The 18,305-nt window shown below is 38.5% G+C and overlaps 1 protein-coding gene across 2 annotated transcripts in view; it reads left to right on the top strand.

Annotated features, from left to right (window-relative positions):
* GXYLT1 (glucoside xylosyltransferase 1) overlaps positions 1–18,305 on the top strand; it is a 55,200-nt gene that overhangs the window by 13,239 nt on the left and 23,656 nt on the right. Inside the window, exons 2-4 of one of the 2 annotated variants that reach the window (XM_073000470.2) lie at positions 6,439–6,531; positions 13,304–13,478; positions 17,450–17,575. In XM_073000470.2, coding sequence (XP_072856571.2) covers positions 6,439–6,531; positions 13,304–13,478; positions 17,450–17,575 — 394 coding nt within the window. The remainder of the gene's footprint in view (positions 1–6,438; positions 6,532–13,303; positions 13,479–17,449; positions 17,576–18,305) is intronic. The other variant, XM_073000471.2, reaches the window with a different exon arrangement.

Genomic DNA, 18,305 nt, shown 5'->3' with positions numbered 1-18,305 from the left:
GGCGGATTTCGAAGGGGCAGAGGAACTCGAGACCAAATTGGTAACATTTTATGGAGAAATCCAGAGAATTCCAGAAGAAAATCTACTTCTGCTTCATACTACACAAAATCCTTTGACTGTGTGGACCACAGAAAACTATGGGAAGTCCTTAAAGAAATGGGAGTGCCTGACCATCTTATCTATCTCCTGAGAAACCTATATGTGGATATGGAACAACTGATTGTACAAAATTGGGAAAGAAGTACAACAAGGCTGTATATTGTCCCCCAACTTATTTAATTTATAAGCAGAATACATCATGCGAAAGGCTGGACTGGAGGAATCCCAAGCCAGAATTAAGATTGCCGGAAGAAATATCAACAACCTCCAATATGCAGATGATACCACTCTGAGGGCAGAAAGTGAGGAGGAATTAAGGAACCTTGTAATGAGGGTGAAAGAGGAGTGTCCAAAAAATGTTCTGAAGCTCAACATTGAAAAAACTAAGATAATGGCCACTGGTCCCATCACCTCCTGGGAAACAGAAGGGGAAGATATGGAGGCAGTGACAGATTTTACTTTCTTGGGCTCCCTGATGACTCCAGATGGGGACAGCAGCCACGAAATTAAAAGACGTCTGCTTCTTGGGAGGAAAGCGATGACAAACCTAGACAGCATCTTAAAAACCAGAGACATCACCTTGTCAACAAAAGTACGCATAGTCAAAGCTATGGTTTTTCCTGTAGTGATGTACGGAAGTGAGAGCTGGACCATAAAGAAAGCTGACCGCTGAAGAATTGATGCTTTTGAATTGTGGTGCTGGAGTAGACTCTTGAGAGTCCCCTGGACTGCAAGGAGAACAAACCTATCAATTCTAAAGGACATCAACCCTGGATGCTCACTGAAGCTGAGGCTCCAATACTTTGGCCATCTAATGAGAAGAGAAGACTCCTTGGAAAAGACGCTGATGTTAGGAAACTGTGACAGCAAGAGGAGAAGGGGGTGACAGAGGACGAGATGTTTGGACAGTGTCACTGAAGCTACCAACATGAATTTGACCAAACTCTGGGAGGCAGTGGAAGACAGGAGGGCCTGGCGTGCTCTGGTCCATGGGGTAACAAAGAGTCAGACATGACTAAATGACTGAAAGAAGAGAAATATTGGGTTGTCCAAAACAATCTAGAGTTTGGGATCGGATTTTCCCTTCTTTTGAAAATATTTCAGATTTTTTCCTCAAGCATCATTAACTATTATTTGTTCTGGACACAGTCCAAATTAATAGTGTTGTACATAAAACATAATGAATGTTAACCATGGCTGATGACAACACAGGCATAATACTGCAGCATGATTAGAACTGGCAAAAGGAAAATAAGGGGATTTGTATGAGAGAAGAATGTAATCCTGATCATTTAACCATGGCAAAGGAGGGGCAGAATGATCTTTGCACTAGTCTTGGTTGAAGTCTGAGTCAGGAACCTTTTAAATTCACACTCTTATATTATAACATATTAACAGATTTTAGATTCTGTGCCCCTGTTAGAAGCACATCGACATTGTCGATACACCACATTTACAAAAATTTATAGTGTTGCTTCAGACCTGAAAATGACACTGTTCAGACTCAATGGAGTAATCCACCTTTTATTTTATTTGAAGAATCACTTATTTCTGCTTCTTTCTGTTATGGTTTAGTTCATGATTTCCTGTCATTGTATATTGGAAATTGGTACATCAAAGTGTTTTATATATCTTAAGATAATTGAGTGTTTCAGTGCTTATAAGTAAGGTAAGGATTGATATTTAATTTGTTTGGTAAGCTTCTGGTCATACCTATACTTTTTTTAGTTGTTTCTTACTACCAGATGAAAATTGTGATGTAATACTGTAATTTCTGTTCCAGTTCTTTACAGAAATGCACCAAACTCTTGCAAAAGCATTAGCATAAAAGCCTGAAACTTGCCTGAGGTCATTCTGACTTCCATACAGTGTACTGTAGAAAAGAAATAAAACATACTCCAGCTGTAGTGCTACCTCTGCAGTTGTCTATTTTAAACTAGCCTTGTATTGACTTGTTGGAACTCTGTAATTTAAAAGGGATGGAGGTTTAGGCCTAAAAAAAAGATTTCATGCTATTTTTCATTTAAAAATTTGATTTCATTAGCTGTCCTACAGTTTTGGCAACTAATATTAGAAATCAGGTGTCAACTGTGATTACAAATGCACTGGCAGTGCTTTATCTCCATTGTCCATGTTACAGCAGATTTACTACTACTACTACTACTACTACTACTACTACTACTACTACTATTATTATTATTATTATTATTATTATTATTATTATTATTATTATTAACCCTAAGTACAGTGGTGCCTCGCAAATGCGATTGCAAAACGGTGCCCGCATAGGGCGAAAATCACAGAGCGAAGGTCGGTAAGCGGTTCGCTTACCGACCTTCGCTTTGCGACCCGCCGATCAGCTGTTCGGCGGCTACAAAATGGCCGCCGGACACCCCAAAATGGCCATGCGCAGCGTCATTGAACGGTGAGTATTCGGCCCAATTGGAACTCATTAAACCATGTTTAATGCGTTCCAATGGGTTTTTATGTTCCGTTCAACGATGCTTTCACACAGCGAGGGTTAATCCGGAACGGATTAACCTCGCTGTGCGAGGCACCACTGTATCTGTTAAATATTGACAGTGTGTATGCTGTTCCTAATATTGCGATTTTTGTAGCTCTGGTGGTGTTATTTTTGAGACCTGCAACTGTTTATAATGCTGTGTGAAAGCCTGATAGTTTTCCCAAAGCCCTGATGACTATGGGAACCATTGAAGGATGTTTCATCCACAAGCGAGATGTTTTGATTGCCAGGTCTCTGTATTTTGTTTGTTTCCCCAGTTCTTTATTTTCAACTCTGGTATCCTCTGGAATTGCAATGTCAATGATCCAAACATTTTTTCATTCTATTACTACTGTGTCCAATGTGTTATGTTCAAGGTGTCTATCAGTTTGGATCTGGAAATCCCACAAGATCTTGATGTCATCATTTTCTGATACTTGCTCTACCTGATATTTCCCCTGTGTATTTGGAGGCTGGCAAGTTATATTTTTTGCACAGTGACCAGTGCACTAATTTTGCCACTTTCTCATGTCTAATTTTCTAAATCTGTTTGTGCAGTCTTGGGACATTCACAGGTAAGATGTGACACAGTGTCATTTTTTTTCGTGGGAAGATTGGTATTTATAGTTACCACCAATTCCTTGCTAAATCTTAGCTTTCGTCGTGTTGGTTTGGAGTGCTTGTTCTTGTGCAGCTAAAATCAAGCCTTTGGTTTCTTTCTTAATGTTCCCTGGTTTTATCCTTGCCCATGCTGAATTATGATCATGCTTTCTATCAATATTTTTCAGGTGTTGACTATGTAGTGGTTTATTTTTCCAGCTATTTAATTTATATTCAAATTGTTGTTTCTTATATTGAGCCTTTGCTACTGTAGTTTTCAAAATATTTTCTATTTTCACTGCCTTAATGATTTTTTCTCTACTTGTAATAATATAATCATTTAGGCTTTTTTCTTCTTCCTCTACTACCTGCTGTATTTGCAGTAATCCACAGCCTCCAATTTTTTTGTGGCAATTGTATTCTGTCCACATCACTTTTTGGATGTAGTGCATGACATATGTTCATTAATTTCTATGTTTTTGATCCAATTTTTCTCATCCATTTTGGGTACATTCTGTTATTCCAGCTGGGTATCTAATTACTGGAACTGCCCATGTGTTTATGGGTTTGATTATATTTCGGCCATTTTGATTTTAAGATTTTCTGCATTCTTTTGAGGTATTCCCTTTCTGTCATTTCTTTAACTTTTGTGTGCAGGATGTTATCTGCTCATAGTATTCCAAATGTATAATTTTCATCATTTGATAGTGATTTTATAGTATCACCACTTTTTAACGCTATTCCATTTATGTTGCCCATGTTGCAGATAATGATGATAATGATGATTATGGCTGCTGTAGCTGCTGAAGGGAGCTTCAGTTTAATGCGTAATATTAGTCTTATGAGAGACATATCTTAATTCAACTGATGTCTTTCCATGTGCAAGGACAGACTTGTGTCTCTACCTTAGTGTTTTTAATGTGGGAGGAGCAGAGATTAGTCACAATCTCTCAGCACTATTTATTGTGGAGCTTGCAACTTTAAAATTAATCAGTTACTGTAATTATAGCAGCTTTATTGTTAAAACTGTATCAAATCAAATATAACTGCTTTCAGCTTGTATTGGATTTATTTTTGAAAGCTGGCCTATGATATGTTTATGAGAAAAATCTAGGAAATTATAACCTCTCTTTCAGAGCCTTTGTGCATTCTGTTTCACTTGTGAGCACACTGGATAAAAATCAATAATTTTTTAAAATCAAATTATTTAAATTATCAAACAATCTATATTCAAAATTTAAACTGTGAATTAAATACACCTACTGTAGCATGTGAGTCATGACACTGTGTACCCAGTATATTGTGACGGCATTTCTACATGGCTAAAATGCATTTTAGCAAGCTAATAGGATAGCCAGTTGCAGGGAATCTATCATTCTAAATAGATTGCATTTGTAGGGTTAAAGTAGATGATTAGTTGCAGTTCATCTTAAAAACACATAAGCTTTTGCAGATTCCTCAGTGCAGACTAACAGTTAACTATTAGAGTATGTATGAATGTGCCATTAGTTGTGCACCAATTTACAGCAACCTTGAGTGAGATATTTAAGGAATTGTTTTACCAGTTGTGCTCCTCCAGTAAGCTTCCATGGCTGAGTCCATCACTCTATCCAGTAAGGTAAAGGTAAAGGTTCCCCTTGATATTTAGTCCAGTCATGTCTGACTCTAGGGCACGGTGCTCATCCCCATCTCAAAGCCATAGAGCCAGCGTTTTGTCCGTAGACAGTTTCCGTGGTCACGTGGCCAGTGCAACTAGATACGGAGCACCGTTATCTTCCCACCGTGGTAGTACCTATTTATCTACTCTCATTTACATGATTTCAAACTGCATTGTTTAATAGTCAGCACACATATAGTGTGTGGTTGTAGCTAGCACACCTGATTCCTCATTATACCTGTTTATTAGTTTTAACTGTCATGATGGGGACCAGATACTAGGACGTCTGGCATGAAACAGCCTGTTACTAGGACAGATGTTTGAGGTTGAGGGTATTTGATAGGCTTTTTGTTGCCCAGGATAGTTGGTAACTAGCAGGGATGAGCCTTGCTAGAGAAGAGCAAAGACTTGGCAAAATATAGTAATTCTATTCTAGTTTGGTAGCAATTCACCTGAAATATTGATGGGAAAGCTTAAAATACACACACCAAGAAAATAGATAAGTGCTAATTACTCTAACAGGTAAGGTGTGGTATTAAATACACTCAGTAAAGAGATTGGAGTTTTTTCAAATTAGGATCTGAGGTGTCTTTTCCATTAGTTCTGAAGCATATGAACGGTATCATTCATAAGCTTTAAATTAACTGTTTATAAGCACTGCCTGAACTATGGACAGATAACAGTCCAGGAGTCTAAAAAAATGAGGTAGTCTATAGTAATACAGTATTAGTAATATTGATAGCCCAGATGGCCTAAAGAAAAAAAAGTCAAATATAAACCAAAAGGAATAAGGAAATATAGGACCCAAGTTGACAAGAAAAGAATCATAGCATGTTGCAATAATATGTGGGGCATCACTGAAAAGTTGTAGAATTGGCAGTATGAAATCTGTGAAATAGGAAAAAAAAAAACTTCTCAAAAGAGCAGCTTATGAAGACAGTGGTCCAGTCTGCCTTCTGCAATTTGTACAACGAATGTTTCACATCAGGCACCGTTCAGTGATCAGTCATATCTCTATGGATAGAACCTTTCTAGTATAAAACAACTCTTTTCCTGCCTTAATCTTTTATCACAGTTTCTTCCATGTATTTTTTTTAAAAAATGGGATATTTCTTTTTTTGCTAAGGAATTGAACTGGTTACCTGATTATGATAATTGTGATGATTGAGCTTGTGATTGTAATAAAATGATTTGCGGTCTGTCATTAGAAGACCTTTATTGTTTAAAGGAAAATCTGCCTAATACTAAGGTTGTAATCCTGGGTTACCTTACAGGAGAGTGAATCATATTGAAAAGAGTAAGGTCCGCTTACTCTGCCTTCAGAGCAGTACCCCATATATTACTTATTAATATGTATGAAGCCTTTGGGCTTCATACTCAGGATACATGCAGTACTCTGTTTACATTTGGTCTGTACTTTTATATAGATTAATGATAAACTGTGTGTGGAACTCTGTCTCAAAGCACTAATCAGTAAGTGGGTGGTTTTTAAACAAAGAAGTATGCATAAGGCATTACACGATTACAGTAAATTGAAACAAACTATTCACACAGAGTTGTTTCTGTCTTATCCTGTTAGGTGTAAGAATGTATCTCTATCTTACTGGAATTCCTATTGGATGCTGCCCTCTGATGTTTGTGGGAAGAACTGCTTTTGGGAAGCTGCTCTTAGGTAGGCTTTGGCTATTCATTAGCTCACTTTAGACATCTTAATACATATTTGAGAGTATAAAAGCTGTTGAAATAATTATTAATTGTTTAGGAGTCCCTATTGTGCATTCTAGACATTGGGCCAATTTAGTTAATTGGTTTTTAAAAAAAGAAATCCAATTTTCAAATTCTGATAGATCAGACAGATATGCATACTGATTGTAATAAAAATTAAAGCTTTCTGGTTTGCAACTAAGGTGCTATATGCAGTGTAGAAAAATGACCCCAAATGTTTGGTCATGCAGTCTACCTTTACAGTAGAATTATATGAATATAATAAACTTCTGTTAGTTCTTTCTTTAAATTAATGATATTATAAAGCTCAATCATATGGCAGGAAAAGGCCAAACTGCATGCTGACTGGAGTTGCTTAACTTAAAAAAAAATGAAAAGCTATACTGCATGGTTTAGAAGTGGTTGATGTGTATGGAGAACAATCATGTTGTGAGAAAGATATATAAAGACACTCTAACATTCCCTAGCTGGGAGGAAAGTAGTTTGTAGAGAATGGTGGCTTTGAAAAGACAAAGTCATTACCTCTGTTATACTCTACCCCGTTAAGCATTACTTCTCCCACATTCTACCCTAAACAATCTCTGTACACTTCCATTTCTGTCTTGCTGCAGCAGGTTTTATTTGCATTGCAGTGTAGGTAAAAAAAAAGTCATAGAAAGCATCTTTCCCACTGTTGCTTTCCAAATGAGGCAGTGGATTCGATAAAAATTTTTAAAAAACCACACCTGATTTTTTGATGGTTTAAATTTCAAGAAATCTGTTTTTAAAAGTTAAATTGTGAGTTAAATCAATTTGATTTTTTTAAATAGTCATTTTTATCCATTTGGAGGCGGGACTCTGTTTTGCCCAGGATTCCGCCTTCCACCGCCACTTCCGGTTCTTCCACCCCATTTTGTTTTTTTGTTTTTTCCCCAGTTTGGGCACGCGAGCCCAAAAAGGTTTGCCACCACTGACCTAATTGATTCAGTTTCAGACATAATGGTAAATTGCAATTAGTTAAAAATTCCAATCTCCTCTTCCTGGACACTGGAGGAGGGGCACCTGAAAACTATAGTATCATCAACGTCATCATCTTAGATCTGCAGAGCTGGAAATTATCAAGTCCAGCCCTTGTTGAGAGGCAAAGTATGGAATTAACTTCCATCTTCTGGCTCCACAGCCAGATACATAAACCACCGAACTATCCAGCACTTCTTATTATGTTTGAACATAGGCATTTAACCTCAGAAATAAGACTGTTGCCTTCTCCATCTTTTTCTTCACAAAAGCATCATTTTTTTCTGTAGGGTAGTATACCATGATTTTGTATTTCATGAACAAATCCTGTTCTTCTGTACTCCCTCCTTCTCTCATTTGTATTGCTTCAGTTGGCTATTTCCTTTAAATGTAAGCTGTAGCTTCCTATCTCAGCCAAAGTAAAGCACCACCAGCCACAGACAAAGTGGGGAAATTACATGTAATTAGAACATCTACAGAGAAAATTATCATTTGTATTAAAGACAGTAATTCACTGAATCTGAGAGTTTAGGGGAAGGAGAGAGGGCATATAAATCTAATATTGAAGCCAGCCATTCACAGGCACACAGGTTTTAAACTTGATAACTGTGGTTTATTAGTTTAGAGGTAAAACAAAATTGTATTTAATTGAAGAATCCTTGGATTACTGCATTGGTTCAAAAGACAGGAGAAAAGAATGTAATATAAAGATAGAGTACATGTGCAAAATGCTTGTGCATATCTATCTTACTAACTTGAGTGAGCATTGCCTGAACTGTTCCAGTATGTTTGACAGATGGTTGTGTTTTGGATTAAGGATATTAAATTAGTAGGCTTCCTCAAGATTTTTATTTTCAGATTTCAATTTAAACTCTTTTTGAGAAAGAAAAGGGAGAAACATTGGCAACGGGCCTATAATTGCCAATATCGTCTGCCGTCAAATTAGGTTTCTTCCTAATGGGCCTAATGAGTGTCTCTTTGAGGGCAAGAGGAACCCTGTCCTCCAGAAAAGACCCATTAATTATTGCTGTGGCCCATTCAAACCTGGCTTCACCACCGTGGAGCGCCTAGTAACATCCAGATTTTTATACACAATGGCTACCCCCCGCCCCTCCAGTCTGCCCTGGTGCTGGACAGCATAACCGGGAGGACAGGCAGGGGTCAAGGGTGCACCCCCTTTCCCGCCCATCCAGGTTTCGGTTATGCACGCCAGATCTACCTCCTCCTCCAGAATGAGATCATGAATCTGGAATTTGTTAGATACAGACCTGGCATTCAACAACACCAGTTTTAGAGGGTCAGCTGATCTGGCTTCATCGATACTGACGGTTGGTCACAGTCCCAGAACAGTGAACAGCCTTCAAACATCTGTTCACCATTCTTCTAAAACGAGTTGGGGCTGTGCCAGCGCCATATCTCCCTGTACCCGTAATCACTCTGATGTTCAATGACCCCTCGTGGGGGGGGGCAAGCCTTCCACTCCATGTCAAAGAAGAAAACCAGTCTTCTGGTTTAAGAACTGTCGCACATCTTTCTGGCCCAGCAGTAAGACATGCATTCTTTTTGGCACGCTTGCTACTTAGCCTGTTTAGCTGGGAAATGGCAGCTTCAGCTTCCAACTGCCATTGTGACTGCAGATTCTGAGAGAAAGTGAGAAAAAAGTGGGGAGAGAATGAGGGAAGGGAAGCAGGGAGGGGGTAAAGAAGAAAGTGAAATGACACTGACAGAGGAATAGACGAGCCACGTCAAAAAATTAATTTCACTTCCCCTGACCCTCCGCAGAAGATCAGCGGAAGTACTTAATTGACAGTTAATTGGTTTATAAATGGGTTCTTTGCTGTTGGATGGATGAAACACACCAAATGGCACATCGCTCCTCTCCCGGACCTCAACAGACCCTTTGTAGCCTGATCCACCCCGCACCTGAAACGGCGAGTCTGTACAGGCCGTGAGGCAAACTTAGCAATATTTAGCACAGTGTGTACATAGATGGTTTGGGAAAACTACTAATGAATCTCTTGGAAATGATTTACTAGTTACTGCTTTGTACAGATCCTTCCTTTATTGCAATGGAATTTAATTTCGGTTCAACCGAAACATGCTTCATGCGGTTCCTTAATACTGTTATACAGAATGGTCTTGGGTATCTTTTTCTGTGATTTTAAGAATGCTGTGTCTAAGACCCAAAGAGTTGCACCATGAAGAGGACCTGTGCTTCTCAAACTGCTATTGTAGATAAGAAGCAGTTGGTGATATAACAGGATACCAGCAATGGGGGCAGGGAATTCATGTCCACAAAGCACTTCTGCAAATGTGTTGTGCAACAGGCATGAACTTAACAATGAATCATTCAACCACACCATAAATTACACAGTCGTGAACCAGGCAATCAGTTACACAACTGCAGCATGTAATGTACAACGATGTGAGTCATGAGATCGATTATGTTGGCTGCTGGGGCATAAGGCCTGGCACACTTTCATAGGAAAAACTTTACATTGCACCAACTTGAACAGGATATGTATACTTACAGTTAATGATATAAATCACTTTGGATCCCTTTTAAAGGAGTGGGGCAAAATTTTATATAAATAATAAATATATGTTCTTTATAGTTCTCTGTCAGACTTAGCAAATATTTCAGAATAGAATAACATGGGATATTTGTATCCCTGGGGATATGAATATGAATATCAGCACCACATGTACCTGGAAATTCCAGTCCTTCCCCCCAAACCAGCAGGTCTAATTATTGGTCACCGCTCAGTGCATGCAGCCAATGTCGTTCCTATTGTGCCAACTATGGAAGTAGTCTGGCCAACGCCTCCCCATCTCCCCATGCAGCTGACCACTCAACAGCTGAGTGGGGAGACTCAACATCCCACCTCCTTGATGGAGTAGTTAGATATGTGGGGAAGCATGGGCTGGGCTACTTCCATTATTGGCATGATGGGAATTATGCTGGCCATACATGCTGTGCAGTGACCAGTAACTAGACCAGTTGGGGGGGGGGAATTTGAATTTCCAGGCACCTGTGGTGTAATATTTGTATTTCCAGGGGCACAAATACCCCATACTGTATTTAGAATAGACCTGAACAAGCATGAGGATCTGTGAAAAGTGCTATATTATTTTTTATGTATTTGTGTGTGTGTGTTTTGATTTTTTCATTGCTTGTGAATCTTTTACTTTGTTTGAAAGTGTTCTTATACGTCTTGGGAGTAACATGCATGGGTAGGAAGTAAAAATTGGTCTTTGAAGCCTAACCTTAATGGTTATATCCCACTGCTACTGTTGTTTTCAAAAAGTATAGGTGACTGCAAGCTTGAAATGTTCCTTTCTTCCTTCATTAAAATTCACATATCTGGTATAGCAGAAAAATAGCTGAGAAAAATAAAGAAATTGATCAAGAGTCAGAGCTATATCATCTCTCTCATAGTGCTTCTCAGGTGCTTTGTTAATCCTGACTCATTCTAGCCAACTTTCCAGTTTCTTCCAGTTAGAACATCTTACTGCCAGCTTTGTGAAAGGAGAATGACAGATTTTGGTTGAAGCCACTAAAAGACTTAAGAGAAGAGGATCTAGGAATCATTTAGCTATGCTTATTTGTCCCTTTAAACAGAAGATGGGAGTAAATAATTCTTGATTCACTCTTTTTGTATTTAAGAATTCCATCAATGAACTGATCTTTAGATTCTTGTTTTTCAAACAGGGAAAGTTGCAGGAATTTGAACAAGAGTAAATTACAAATTAGTTAACTAGTGTTTTGTTTTGATCTGAAACAGCATACTTTGTGTAGTAGAGTTGGCTTCAACACTGCTTCAATGTGTTTAGACATTTAACTGAAGCAATTATAGGACACATTTATTTTTCTACCCTTGTGTGGCATAGATGGAAGATGCCAGGAGTTTGTTCTCAAATTGAAAGCCCATGAGTCACAGAAAATACTGTGTTGACACCATAAGGGTGGTGCCCAATGTTGAGTCTCCAGATGTTCCTGAACTAAAACTCCCAGAAGCTTTCAACACTAGCTGTGTTGGTCAGGATTTCTGGGAGTTGTAGTCTGGGGATCCAAGGTTAGAAATAACTGTACTATAATGAATGGTTTCAAGATGATTTCCTTAAGAAAGGATAAATCTGGCATTGAACCCACTGTATTATATGAAAAACAAATATACAACACTAAAATGTTGGTGAGTTTCCAGAAATCAACTAGTGTTTGAACGAATGTGTGCACTTCACTTTCTCCCTTTCAAAGTATCATCCATCAAAGAAGCACCAGGGCCTAGTCCAAAGCAAGACCACAGGAGCAAAGTAGAACCAACCCCACAGCACAAGCAGAGACCAACCAGCTGGGTTTTTGAATCCAAACAGCAGCTGGGTGGAAGGATGATGCAAATTGTGGTCAGACAGTCCAGGGGTCAAAGCCAGGAGGAACCATATCAAGGCAGTAGGGTCTTGAGATGCAGAAGAGGCAAGGCAGGAACAACGAGGGAAGGCCTGTTACTCCAGTTCAGCCTCCACAGGTGGCACTCCTGAGGCGCTGGGCAACAGCTGCAGGAAAAGGGCCCAGTCCTGCAATCCTTAGATCAGTTCTCCCCAGAGAGATGGGGCCAATTCTGCCTGCATTAAGGTTGCCAGGTTCCGGCAAGGCCCCAGTCCTGACACATCCATGCATCCATGCCACTGTTCCGGGCAGTTTGCAACAAAGGTGGGAGCATAAACATAGAGAAAACAACCGTCAAACTCCTGCTACACACCACAAGAATTTTTTTAAAAACTCACAGAAAGCACAAGATGCCAACAACAGACAGAAAGCAATAAATGTAGAAGAATGAATGAAATAAAAAAATAACAATTTATATGGATACATAGATAGTGTGAAAAATCATTGCCTCTGTGGAATTTTGAAAAACTTGGAACACTTGGAGATTATTTTACTGTTCACTTCATGTGTCTGCAGTCTATTCAAACTAATTGAAATAAATAAATGTCCTGACATTGTGTTCATGCTAATTTTTAATGCTCTGTTAGTCAAATTACTATTATATTTTGAACTAGCTTTTAATGGCTAGTCTATTTTTGTTTATCATTATTTATTGGCTAGCCAATAATAAAATAATACATAGCTATTTTTATCGGTTAGAAATTAGATTAAGTAAGGATATACAATGTGCAGATTCAGTAATAATATATATTGGGACATTATTATTATAATAGACAGTGTGAAACAGACAATCTCAACAAAATATTCTAGAGTGGTCTTAAGTGACTAGATAGGCGGGATATAAATAAAATAAATAAATAAATAAATAAATAAATAAATAAATAAATAAATAAATAAATAAATAAATAAAATTTAGAGATGTGCAGATTCATGGTGTTGCTCTCTGTATAGTCCAAAAAGACAAACATAAACACCTCTAAATAAATAGCATAAGTATGAACGGTAAAAATAGAAGTTGTTCTGTTTTTATGATGCATTTAGTTGTTTTAAAAAACCAAAAATATTTGATTTTAAAACATTAAACATTTGTCATTTCTCTTCATATTCATGTTGCTTCTCTGAATTTCCTGCAGATCTTAATATTTTATTTGTATGTAAAAACAATGTACAAATAAGAAATGTACAAATAAACATTACAGTATGTTGTAACATAAAATAGTTATATTTAAAGTTGAACTTTGGAAATAATTACTACATCTTGTTTTGTTTATATTAGGTACAATTTTGTGAAAACTGAGCCTTCTGAGAAGATGCACTTGGCAGTGGTAGCCTGTGGTGAAAGGCTGGAAGAAACAGTTACTATGTTGAGATCTGCCATTATTTTCAGCATTAAACCTCTACAGTTTCATATTTTTGCAGAAGATCTGTTACATCCTAATTTCAGAGAAATGGTAGGTATTCAAGGGTAGTGATGTAATTGCTAAAATGATGATTAAAGCAGTGATGGGCAGCTGTGGACTTCCAGACATTTCTTCTCCCGCTTTATGGACTTTAACCATAAGTATTCTTCCATCTTTCAAGGCATATATCAGTTTAGGGTCTGCTCCTTTTTTACATAGGTTGCCACTCTTTTCTTTTGCTGGTCAGATACTGTGAAGACTTTACCTAGTTTTGAGTTTTTTAACAGAGGTCTACCATTGTCTTTGATGAGAGTCTTAGATACAGATTATTCATACTTTAGTTTAAATAGTTTGTTGAAAATCAATTTCCGTTTCTGGACCGAATTAAGTCCTTTCATGTTCACTGACAGGATACTGTTTTGCTTTAGATATTTTGAGATGACTTACTACTGTTTTTTTTCTCCTGCTTTCTGCTTACGTCTTGTTATCATTGGAGAGGTGGGTTTTCTCCCAGCTGCTTGTGCCATTATCTCCTCGTCGCCATCTTCCTCCTCCATATTCTCCTCTGAAAATTTCATCTGTTTCAACTCAAGTTTGTATCTCATTTCTCTTAAAAATGCTTTGGCCTTCATTGTGTTATTCAAGGTAATTTTAGAGTCCCAATTTATGAAGATGCCCTGTTAGCCACATAAATGGAATGCCTCTTTGCCCCAGTATCTTAGTCAGAAATGCATATTCTTGCCTTTTTGTTGCATGGCCTAAAGGACTTGTTTTAGCACTCTAATCTCTGCTCTTTTGACTTTGAGTTTATTATCTCTACTCACTTCTAATAATTTATCTTTTATTGGTCTTCTCAGGAATTTAATATTCACCTTTTTTGGTAGCTTATTTTTCCTGGTATATCTTGTGCCCATTCTGAAAAAAAATTCTGTTGATTGTTGAAATTCCTCTGGCTCCATTCCCATTTGTGGGGTTAATTCCTCACTTAACAACTGCTCTAGGTCTTTGATTTCTTCCTCTTCAATATTTTGAATTCTTGAGCAATATGATTCTCGTTCTATTTCCAGATACATCAAGCGTTCCTGGTCTGAGACTCTCCCCTCCCTTATCTCCTCCACCTCTTGCTCCACTTCCATGATACTTTGTTATGCTGCTTCTACTGCTTGCATGAAATGATTTTTTTAAGTGTTTTGTTCAATTTTCCGCTTTAAGTTCTGAAGTTTGGGCTTTAAGTTCTAAAGTATGTGCTTTCATTTATTCTGTAAGTTGCTTAATGATATTTGTTTTCATCTCCTGCATGTAATTCTTAAAAGGATCTTGAGTTATTAATTTAGATAGATTTGTAGATTGACTGGAAAAGTCTTCTTTGCTGCCCTTAGCTGGCATTTCTATATCCTGAATATAGATTGTTTTTAAAATAGCAGTGTCCACTGGGAAGTAGACCTCTGTTTGCCCTTTCTGTTTGAGCTTGCCCCTAAAGTTCTTAACTCAAAAGGGACCTAACTGTACCTAAACCATAAATATATCAAATGCATAACAATGTCCAATTTCACAACGGTTCAGGCTTTAAAAGTTCAGGCACACTGATGCAGCTTCTTACAGTTCCAGTAGGTCCACCTGAGTTTCCACCTCCCCTTGCTCCACACTATCCGGTCCTTCTTTCTTCATGTAATCCAAATTCCATCCAGGCACAGTAAAACAATAAACAGACCAATCTTCGTCCTAAGTGGGCGGGCACAGGCCCAACTCCCACGTAGCACACAGGATTTATATATCAATTTTCTACTTAATTGTGCTCATCTGTTCAAACCACACACTTTTATTTTGTAGTCCATCATCCACTGACCACACAAAGTCAGCATGGGAATCCCCACTCTTCATGCATGCAGTTCCTCCCACACACTCTTTAAAGCCTCAGGTCTTCTTAAACAACAGGGCAAGACGGGGATGGTAGAGCTGTCTGTTCCACAGCTCTCAGTTTTGTTCCTTTAACGTGTGACAAGTTAAGATTTAGCCAGTGTTTCAGGCACAGAATAACAATAGAAATTAAGCATGTGAAAATCTCAGGGGTAGTTAAAGGGACCATTAAGTAGTAACCAGCTTATGCCTTAATTACCCCTTAATTAACTGCTCTTTTGATCTCTTTATTTGGCAGCCAGCCCTCCTCTTTCTTTACAGGCTTCTCAGCAGCTTGTTTTGTTTAGGTTGTTGATAAGAAAGTCTCCAGCCTTTTATTTCCGCTTCAGCTCAGTTTGAGCTAAACTTGCATCCTGAGAAATAAACATCAGGTACTCACATAGAGTCCAGAAAATACAGTTTCTCCAAACTTTCCCCTGGGACGGGGTTAAGAAGCTAGATCACTAGACATGGCATCTCCTGGATCAGATGCTTTTTGGGAAAGGGTACAGATTGCCGTCTGAATTTGGAGTTCTGCTCCACTTAGCTGTAAGACCTACTCTCTTGTAGGTTCCTGCCCCCCCTTCCACTGTTGGGGGGGGTGTCTGCTGATCCAGAGTTTGTAGAGGGTTCCTAGAGCCCTGGAATTTCCCTCTGCTCTCGCTGCCCTCACTCCGCCCCCTCTTAAAGCCAGTGTTGAGGGACTGTGGGAGATGGTGTTCAGAACTGTCTTAATCTGTTTCCCACCAGTGGCTTAAAGGGTAATAAATCTGCTGGCTGAATCTGAATTTGGCAAAACCTGGTTGTATTATTTTTTACTTTCTGTTTGGGATATAATATTTCTTGGATAAGCAAAAAGCATAATAGTACTCACTTTTGTTGTCAGTGGTTTAGACATTAATGGCTGTGTGTTGCGTTATTTTGAGGGGGCAGCACATTTACACTATTATACAAGCTGTTTACTCACTGTTTACTCACATTGTAGCCAAGTGTCATTTCTTCAGTGTTGTCACATGAAAAGATATACTAAAATATTTATGAAATCTGAGGGGGTGTACTGTACTCACTTCTGTGATGTACTGCATATTGGCTGAAATAAGTGCCGGGCAGACAAAGGGTCACAGCTATTTCCATTTCTAGCTCAGAATTCAGATGAAGAGTGAAGTGGAAGCTTGTTTTCACACTGGTGGAAATTAACACCACCTCTTCCCAGCTTCAGTGTTGTGGAGGCGAAGAAGAGAGCACGAGTTTCTGTTTTATTATGGGCAGCAGAGCACTTAATAGGGACCAAGACAGTGAGTACTGAAGGAGGGCCATGATTCTGACAACCACACATGTCTAGGTGTACACCAAGCAAACCAAATTCTGTCAGCCTCTGTCCATTGGTCTTGGTTTCTTTTCTTTATATGAGCCTCTTTCAAAATTCAAAGAGGTAGTTAGAGTATCTGTGCAAGAGGCTTAAAGTTGTTCTCTCCTTTGTCATGCATTGGATGGCCTGTACTTCTGCCTCTAACTGCCTGGGGTAGTTAAATTGTGTCTGACTCCTCCAATTCTGTAGTTGGGTGGAAGTGGGGGTCATAGGGATAGGTCTTCTACTTCCTTTCCTCCTCCTTCACAACCTGCCACCACCAGTCCTTCCATTCACTGCCTTCCCCTTCCCTTTCATAATGCCAGAATCTCCTTCCTCCCTTCTAGATCCTTTGAATCCTGACTTCTCTTGATGGGTCTCATCTGTTCTTACAGCTTCTGGGCAAGCCTTCTCTGTTATTGTTTTCCTCTTTCACCTCCACTGGTAATTTTGGCAAAGTTGGAGGCTTCAAAGGGGGTGATATGACTACCTTCCAGACGTAGGGTGGTTCAGCAAAAATTACCTGAGGGACAGTTGGGGTAGAAGGCATGGGGGATGGCCTAACACTGGGACCCTCTCACACCATCTCAGTCCACAAGAAACATTTCAGTATTGCTTGCTGTTTTGACAACTGTTTGATTAATTTTATAGCCTTGGAAACATTTACTGTTACAGCCAAAATGGGAAGTAGTGCAGTATAAACTTAAGCTGGCTTTTCAGTGTTTTTTTATTATTGTATATCTTTAATTGAATACTAACATTGGCATTTTTTTTCCAGCTTGGTAGTTTGTCATACCAAGAAAAATTTAATTACACTTTGTATCCCATCTCATTTCCAACTGAGAATGCTGCAGAATGGAAGAAACTATTCAAACCCTGTGCTTCTCAAAGGCTTTTTTTACCAGTAAGTGGTTATGGTGGTCATGGAAAAGCTAGGATGTTCTGAAAAACATCCTTAACTTGTTTCATTAAATAAGGGCCAGAGGCCTGTTGGTGAGATATATATCTGTAGGTTAAATTATGTACCACACCATGGTGAATGATGCTTACTAATGAGTATTGGTGTATTGCAAGGTAATACCTAGTGACATGTGCCTAGTATTATGAATAGCATTTTGTTACTTAGTAGCAATACACTGCTGTGAGTTACATAATGCAACTTACATGTGAATCAGCGAGGGAATCCTCGTGGCGCAGTGGTTAAAACGCTGTACTGCAGCTAAAACTGTGCTCACGACCTGGGGTTCAAATCCCAGGTAGGCGGCTCAAGGTTGACTCAGCCTTCCATCCTTCCGAGGTCGGTAAAATGAGTACCCAGCTTGCTGGGGGGGCAATGTGTAGCCTGTATAATTAAAAATTGTAAACCGCCCGGAGAGTGCTTGTAGCGCTATGGGGCAGTATAGAAGTCCAATAAATAAATAAATAAATAAATAAATAAATAAATAAATAAATAAATAAATAAATAAATAAATAAATAAATAAATAAATAAATAAATAAATAAATAAATAAATAAATAAATAAATAAATAAATAAATAAATAATAGTTCAACTGCAGCAGTTTTATTTATTTCATTCAGACTGTTGTTTGGCTTGGCAAAGTAGAAACAATGTTCAAAGCATACCTAGCTGCCCA

This window comes from Pogona vitticeps, chromosome 5, assembly GCF_051106095.1.
Source record: "Pogona vitticeps strain Pit_001003342236 chromosome 5, PviZW2.1, whole genome shotgun sequence".
In the NCBI taxonomy this organism is placed as follows: domain Eukaryota; kingdom Metazoa; phylum Chordata; class Lepidosauria; order Squamata; family Agamidae; genus Pogona; species Pogona vitticeps.
Note: the sequence above shows the minus strand (reverse complement) of the source record. Positions and strands in the feature narration are given on the sequence as shown.